General features: G+C 42.3%; 1 protein-coding gene across 1 annotated transcript in view; it reads left to right on the top strand.

Annotated features, from left to right (window-relative positions):
• The first annotated feature begins 759 nt into the window (after positions 1–759).
• The window catches only part of TSPAN2 (tetraspanin 2), a 56,585-nt gene continuing 48,832 nt past the window's right edge, over positions 760–8,512 (top strand). Inside the window, exon 1 of the mRNA XM_032218344.1 lies at positions 760–961. Within this exon, the coding sequence (XP_032074235.1) occupies positions 893–961 (69 nt within the window). The 5' untranslated portion in view covers positions 760–892. The remainder of the gene's footprint in view (positions 962–8,512) is intronic.

Here is an 8,512-nt window from a genome sequence, read left to right as displayed (position 1 = left end):
ATGAAAAATTGTTACAAGTAGAAAAGTGAAGCTGCGCATAATGCTGTGAGCCAATTTTTTCTCCCTAGGAAAACAAAATCCGTTTGCAGAAAGCTTCGAAAGTTGTTTTTTTTTTTTAATGAGAAAAGCAACTTAGAAAAGCATCAATGTTTGCAGCTGCAAACTTTCTTCTATGTTTCCGGGACATGTGAATTTAACTAGCCTGCTTAAATACGACTGAACCATAAACTGCGTAGGCTAAAATGATGCATTTGTTTTGCTCGACTGTCTTTTGTGGGAACGCAGCTGCTATGTGGACAGGGTAGGTTTTATTCCCAGCCTAGTTATCAGTTGCAGGGGGATATTTATCTGTCTGTCTGTCTAGCTAACTAGCTAGTTAGCTATTCAGAGGACGTCTTGGACAAGCATTAATGGAATTAAACGGATACTGAAGACAGCAAAGGAGGTGTGATATCAAGGAACGACGTCTAGCGTCAAAATGTAATCTTGGAGGCGGTTCCCACGAGCATAAGTTGGCCTCAAGACGAGCACGATTCCCGCCAAAGCGCATCTCGTCCCGTCCCAGTTAAGACAAAAGCAAAGGCAGGCATATTTCTCTCCCCCCCCCCCCAAATAGAGCCTTTTTTTTAAAAAAAAACAACGTTAGAAGCCGAGTCCCGGCGAAGTCTCCGTTGGGAGCGGAAGGTCAAAGGGCCCTAAACAATCCGCAGCTCCGCTCCGCCTCCTTCTCTCAGGCTCCGCCCCTGCGCCCTCCCCGGCTGGAAAGTGGCAACGGGGTAAAGGCGCCTGCCGCGGCTTCTGAGCGAGAGGGATCGCCGGGCTTGTTCGTGGCTGCAGCAGGAGGAGGAAGAGGAAGAGGAAGAAAGCACACGAGCAAGAGCCGTCGCTGGCCATGGGGCGAGTGCAAGGAGGGATGCGCTGCGTCAAGTTCCTGCTCTTCCTTTTCAACTTCATCTTCTGGGTCAGTTGCGGGGCCGGAGGAGCAGGAGGCGTTCGGGGGCTAAAGGTTAACGGGGCTGAGGGATCCGGGTGTCCGCTCTGCGTGTGCCTGTGTGAACGTGCGTGTGTGTGCGCGCGCTGTGGAGCAGGAACTGTGAGGTGGAGAAGTGACGACCTCATGCCAGGCTCTTCCTCCGTGTTGGGGCGGCTGCTGATCGGGCTTACCTGTTCGGCGCTGTCCGCTGTGCAGGTACCCCGCGCCGTCCCAACCCTCGAATGCCCGCTCCTCCCTGCAGCCGAGCATCTTTCTCCACCCGGCGCCACGTCTTTGGGTTATTATAATCCAAAAAAAAACTACAACAACAAAGGCGAGCGGTGTTGGAACCGCGGGGCTCGACAGGGAATAAATGAAAGGGCATCTGTGCATCGGGAAAAGCAGGCTTATTTGGGGGTGTTGGAGTCCCGCTTCTGTGGTCTCTCTCTCCCTGCAGTAGCTGTTGCACACGCAGACTAGAGGGTTGGTCTGGAAGTAAGCGTTTGTATACAGTGACTGAGGTGTGCAGTGGCTTTCCTCAGAAGCTAGCAACACCGAGGATCCCACAGTATCACCCCTGATGCCAAAAGCCACCTTGTCTTGGATAACATTTCCCATCCTCTCTAACCAGGGCAGGGAAAGGCTGTCTATGATGGTGTGCTTGACGGTTCAGAAGAGGAGACTGGCAAGAATCTGGGTGTATTAACAATAATTTCACCCTCAAAGGGCATGTAGATCAGCTTGTCAAGACTTCCCAATACCAACCCAATAATGGTGTGTCCCCAAAATACTGGAGTAGAGAATGCCTCTTCCTATTATCAAAAGCCACTTTGACAAGTATTAAATAGAAATGTTGTATCTCAGTGTTGATGGCAAAGAAGCCAAGCTACAAGATATCAACTTGGGGATACTTTGTGAGGGCTGCTTTTCCCTTAAATAATGCTAGCCCAGACTAATAACTTTATTTTAAGATAGTGCTAGATGGGGATGATGGGAATTATAGTTTAAAACTTTGTGGGGTAGGGGGGATATATGGACAGCTGCCTTAGTATACAATGATTTATTGGAAGTCTGGGCATGAAAGATTTTAGTTTGCCTTTTACTGCTATACTTTCTTGTCCAAGATATCTCTGTTAAACAAAGGTATATTTGAGGGGTCAAAAAAGTCAAAATGGCAGCCACAATTGCACAGAGTTCTTGGCATAGGTCACATGCAGTAAAAAGGGGGTGGAGCTTTGATGATGTAGCCACCATCATGACTGTTTAACCCAGTGTTTTTCAACCACTGTGCCGCGGCACACTAGTGTGCCGTGACATAGTGTAAGGTGTGCCGTGGGAAAATTACTTTATATATAGTCAATATAGTCACAGAGTTAAATTTTTTAAACATTTTCTAATGGTGGTGTGCCTCGTGATTTTTTTCATGAAAAAAGTGTGCCTCTGCACAAAAAAGGTTGAAAAACACTGGTTTAACCAACCCATCTTAGCTAAAGTTTCTGCAGTTTTAAACTGAAATTTTAAATTATTTTTGTAGTTTTTTAAACTGCTTTTTTTTAAAATTGTAAACTGAAGTAAGCTTCTGAAGTAAGCTTAGTCTTCAAGGACAAGACTAAGCATGCAAGGCTCTTTCCTTGACTGGCATCAATTGGTTATCTTTATTAAGCCCCCAGATAACATCTTTAATTTATAATCTGCAATCAAGTTCTGTTATTGATGATTAGCTTTTGAGGATAGTAAAAGTCTTTTTTTGAGAATCATATGTTTGGTGGACTAATATTCTGCCTCCAGCATTGTGATCACATTTCTGGTTTATTAATTTCAACAGCTCTATTGACAGAGTAGAGGAATAACCATGAGGCCGAGTTCATTTAAAGCTATATAATTAACATAAGTTTTCTTTTTATCTTGCTAAGTGTTGGAATTAAGCTTCTGAAATTTTCCAGTGAACATGAAAGAATCCAGTGCTTTGATGTCTCAGCCAGACTGTTTCCATTAATAAAATAATGTCCTTTCATTTTTATCCCTGATTCTAAAGAAACGGGCATCACTTTAATTGTTAGTAAACATCACTCTATAACTTGTGTATTGATCTTATTTCCTACTAACATTAGTAGGAAAAAAAAACCTTCACTGAAACCATAGAAACAACAAAGGAAATAAACAACCACAATGTGGTGCATTTTTTAATCCTTGACACTCTCTGCTATCAACATGCCCGGAGCTATGTGGCTTTCTGTGCTTGAACAGTGCAACTAATCACCAATTTAAAGAGATACAAAAACAAATAATTCATAAGGAAGTCATTATTGAATTTATAAGTATGGATAGACATTATGTAAACCTGGATCTCATAAATATGCCCTTGCCAGGTGTGATTTTTCCATTACATATTTAGATTGGGGGGCCCCGAATGTGTCTCTCTGCATCATGACATTGGCCAGTGGAGTAAATAGAAATATTGCAGGCTGACAGAATATGGTTTTGCATATCTAATCAAATATAACCTCTGCTGAATTCAAAGGGATATTTTCATTTACATAGGACTGCAGCCTTAATTTTCTACTTACAAAACATGAACATAAAATCTCTCAAAGCTCAGCATGCTATTCCCAAGAAACAAATACCCATATCCAGAAAAGTCTGTATTTTGTTACAGGTAAAGTAAAACCTATCTATGTTTATTATTCCTTTTTTACCCCTTAAAAAGTAGATAATTAGATTAGGATCAACAAAAAAGCATTCTCAATGTGTATGCAAACCTTTTTTCTAATATCTGAAAGGGGTATACCAAAAGTGAATACCATAACCATTTATTATATAATTTACACTCAATATTTACATTCATTGCCATTTTCTTCTATGAATTTCCTTTATAATGCATGACCTTTGAACATTCCTAAAAGTAGGAATATTTTCTCTGAAAATAACAATAATAAAACATTGTGATTAGTCTGTGGGACCTAACCTTTGATATACTCTATATATTGTATTGTCTTTCCCCTCTTGAAAATGGGCTTGCAGTGATGAGTTTGGCTGAGAACTGCAGTTGCATTGATATCTTAAACAGGAGTAGTTCAAAGATCATTTTTACACACACACACACACACACACACACACACACACACACACACTTACAGGCATCCCAAATCTAGAAAGCTAAACAAAGACTTAAGTTTGCTCAGCTAGTGGTGCCAATTAAGGTAATAGTTTATTCTACTGTAGAGGGGAAAATGTACCAAATCCCTGCACATCACATGTGGAAATCCTGCATGGCATTCCTGGTTGCGGTTGTTTAACAATTTTTTTCCGTATATTTTGAGCTTATAGTCCAGAAAACTGTCTGGAAAAAGTCTAGAAAACTGATGTTTTGAACTACGAATGTAAAGTCTTCCAGGGCTCTGCCTACTATTGCCATGTACAAAAGTACATCCTTTGGTCATTGCAGAACTCCTAATAGTTTGTACTATTTGTTCTTTTCTCTTAGCAAGAGCTCTTTCCTGCTTGATGCACAGACAGTGTTCTCCTTTAACCCCCTTGGAAACTTGGAGTAGCTCTTGCATTCATCTTCTCTCCTGTTCACTAACTGCTCCATTTATCTGATGAAGTGAAATGTCAATCACAAACCCTTACACTGTCATCATCAGATTGTTTATCATTAAGGTACATAAGACACCACATTGTTTCTGCTTTCAGGACAATCACCTCTCCCTCTGAAAATCCTGGCCTTTCTTCTTCTTCTTTTTAAACAGCTGTTTTGAAATATGTTTCTGCAGAAGGGAAATATGGGTGTAAAGCAAAGGCTTTGGTCATGTATTTTGTTCTTTGCAAAGCCTTGCTGAAAGTTTAAGCTGTAGGTGGGATGTGACACCCCATTAAACAAACACATTGAGAATGACCGCTCAGCTTGATTTTATTACCTCACAGCAATGTGGACAGGAGAAGAACATGCCACTGAATTGTGGCTGTACAGTAAGACTGTTGTAATAGCATGGAGAAGGATATTGTGCTATGGAAACAATTAGACAGATATTTAATCTGATAACGTGGCAGGGGCTAGTAGTTTGAAAATAACAGCTGTTTGTTTTGCTTTGTGCTTTTATGGAAGCCTTGGTCAAGTAGAGATATTGATACTTTTAGATCAGCTGATTGCCAGTTGAGCTTTTAAATCATGTGGATTTTCTTCCCTTAGGATGGAAAAAAAATACCTGTAATGTACCATACTTTCAGTGGAATAACTTTTGGGCTGTCCAAAACATGAGCTGACCATCTTTGCCCACTGTTTGTCACATTCTGGTAGCAGTAGGCCCACCTCTTCCCTTTCTTTCTTTCTTTCTTTCTTTCTTCCTTCCTTCCTTCCTTCCTTTCTTTCTTTCTTTTCTCTACTGGCGGTTGTGATCTGCCGACAGCCTGCGGGACTGGCAGCAGTATTAGACAGTGGATGTTGGGGAGGAACATGGGCCAGTTCTGGAGTCTGGGGAAGGCTCTGCGTCAGAGGCAGAGGGGGGGGCTAGTAGTTAGGTGCTGCCTCCGGAGCTTACGGAATCTGACATCAGTGAGGCAGAGGAATAGGGAGAGCCTGTTCTCAGTGCGTGCATGTGCAGAGCTACAAGAAGGCAAGAACAGTTAAGACAAAAGAAGCAACTCGGGAGTAAGGTTTGGACAAGATTGGCCCTTTTCATAAGACATAAAAGAGGAGCAAACGGACGTGAGCCTTTGCAGAAAGCAATTTTGTTCGTTCTGGTCAGTTTAAACTCTGAAGCTCCGTTTGACTCTGTACTCCCTTTGGCCTTGCAAAACTAATTGGCAATTAGGTCTCTGGCAGTGTTTCAAGGGAGATAAAGGTGGGTGCTTATCAGCCTTACCATGAAAGACTGTGGCAGACATCTGTCAGACTCTTCACAGATTGGTTGTGAATCATTACGGGTTGTGAATGAACATCATTCACAGTCGTTTAAATAAAAAAAGGGTTTGGGGGACTAAGCATGGGATTTTTACTGTCTCAGGAAGCCTAGTTCAGAACACTGGCATAGCCTGGGCACTTCTTGGCCATGGCGAGCATTGTGCTAGCTGCCAAGTGGCTGCCTATGCTGCTGCTGGCTTTACGGGGCCTCTTCACTTTCCTGGCAGGGTAGGTGAAGGCTGGACCGTATCGAGAGCTTGGCCCCGATTGAGGCCACAGGCAAGCAGAAAGTGGGATGGAAAGGGCGGGGTAAGGTAGCTGCCCAAACACTTTTCACCCAGAGGGAGATGAAGCTTTGTCTGCTTGCAAAGGGGACACTTGAAAATAGAACTAATTGCTTTTTTCAAACCATCCCCTTTGCAAACACACGAAGATTTGAGTCTCTGTCATTTCTCCATCCGAGCAAGAAGTGTTTGGTTGCCTATAGGGCACTTGGGAATGGAGCGATTTGGTTCATTCCCAAACACTCCATAGGTCACGAAACACTTTTCGGCCAGACAGAGAAATGATGGAGACTCAAAGCTTCATGTGCTTGCAAAGGAGATGGCTTGAAATGGACCAATTAGCTCCATTTCAAAGTGTCCCCTTTGCAAGCAGACAAAATTTCGTCTGCCTCTGGGCAAAAAGTGCGCAGCAGAACCAGGTGGAGACAGAGGCGATCTCAATATGCCACCCACGTCATCCCAGCATTTACCAGCTTGCCTGCACCTGTGCTGAACAAACACCCATGTGGGTCATTGGGATAACCTGTTTCCCCCATCCCCCATGCCTCTGCCTGCTGCCAGTGCTGCTGCACAAGCCTCCCATGAGCCTCCCGTGAGTCAGGCAGCCACGCAGCATGTCCAGATCACCTGTTTTCTACTTCCCCACTTCTGCCTCCATGCTCAGACTTATCAGTATTTGCGCTGTGCCAAGGGACTGGAGGGCTACGGCTGTGCCAGACACTATTGGCCCCTGTGTGCTCACCACCTCTCATGCTGGCCACGCTGATTGCCAACAAATCACGCTAGGGCTTGTTTTTGGGTTGGGTCTTATTTTTGGGAAAACACGGTAGTAGTCTGTGGTAGTTTCTGAGATGTTCTTGATGTATGGCAGTGTAATTCTTCTTAGCACTTCTGTTGGTTCTTCTATATTGGGTTGAATGGTCAAGCACTTTTTGATAAAGGTTCATGGAAATCCATTTTGTTGGAATATGTTGTACACATGCTCTGTTTCCTTTTCTGCTGTTCAGAGCTGCTGTGAGGAGTTTGTGCTTGTCTAAATAACACAGCTTCTCTTGTGGGAGTTTGGGTTGTTGCTCTGGTAGTAGAGCACTTAGCTGGTGCGGGTGGGTTTTTTGTTACTCGTGTTTCCAGTTTGCCCTTGTGGTCCCTGCAGATCAGGATGTCCAGAACAGGATAGCGAGTTGTTGCCTTCTTCTCTGGTAAACTCAACTCTTTTGAAGATGTTGTTGATGGTTCTATGGGTTTTCTCTAACTGGTCTTTTGAATTATGGTGAAATTGTGTACATATCTGATCCATATTTTGGATTGCATTTGTAGAAATGCTATGGCTTCTAGATGTTGCATAACTATCTCCACTATTAGTCCTGAAAGTGGTGATCCCATAAGTGTACCTTTGCTTTCTTTTGCCATCATCAGTTTATTTCTATTTACAGGTGTTTGTACTTTGTTATCTTCTCCAGTTCTTTCTCTTCTATTTTACTATCTCCAGACACTGCCATGTCCACTACCCAGACTTTTTTTGTTTTTCTTAGTGACAATTGGGGTGTTATGTTGCAAGTGCATTTTGGTTTGAATTCTAAAGTCCCAGAGCACTTTAGTTCTTTAGTTTCTATGACTTTCTCTTTTATGACCCCATCAATTATTACTATTATTTTATTTATTTTTATCCCACCTTTATTATTTTGTATAAATAACTCCACCTAGTGAACATCCATAGTATTCCCCTTCGTCCTATTTTCCCTACAATCATTCCAGCTAATAGTGGATTGGCTGACAGTGCCTGGCCCAAAGCTTTCATGCCTGAAGGACTAGAATTCACAGTCTCCTATTTTCTAGCCTGGTGCCTTAACCACTAAACCAAACCAGATGGTTTTCTTTTCAGAACGGATATGCTTCTTTGAAAAAAGAAAATAAAAGTCTAAGTCTCAGAACAGGACCTCCTAATAAAGTTTCAACAAGAATTTGTTATGAAACCACAAGACTAATACAAATTAGACACTTGGACTGAGAATAGGTTTCAACTTAAGTGCCCGTAGGAAAAAAGAAGGGTAGGTGCTAAACAAAAATTGACTCTAAAAAAAAGTCTCACAAATGCTTCTGTTGTTTTCCTCAAAGCACATACTGAGAAAATCATTACCAGCCTCCATGAGCCTCTACACAAAATATTGTAAATCAAAACATTTATTAGACTTATTAATTATTTGTGAAGCCTCGTGCTTTGAAATCCTCATGCTTGTCCTGGAAGATAATTAGCTTTAATCACAGATAACATTCTTCAAATTGTCTTTGCTAGAAAGTGACAATAGAAAAGGGTTGTTACTTCCAAAGGCAGGTAGAAGTGTGACCCAGACATTT

Source organism: Thamnophis elegans, chromosome 5 (genome assembly GCF_009769535.1).
Source record: "Thamnophis elegans isolate rThaEle1 chromosome 5, rThaEle1.pri, whole genome shotgun sequence".
Taxonomy (NCBI): Eukaryota; Metazoa; Chordata; class Lepidosauria; order Squamata; family Colubridae; genus Thamnophis; species Thamnophis elegans.
This window is presented reverse-complemented; position numbering and strand designations above follow the sequence as displayed.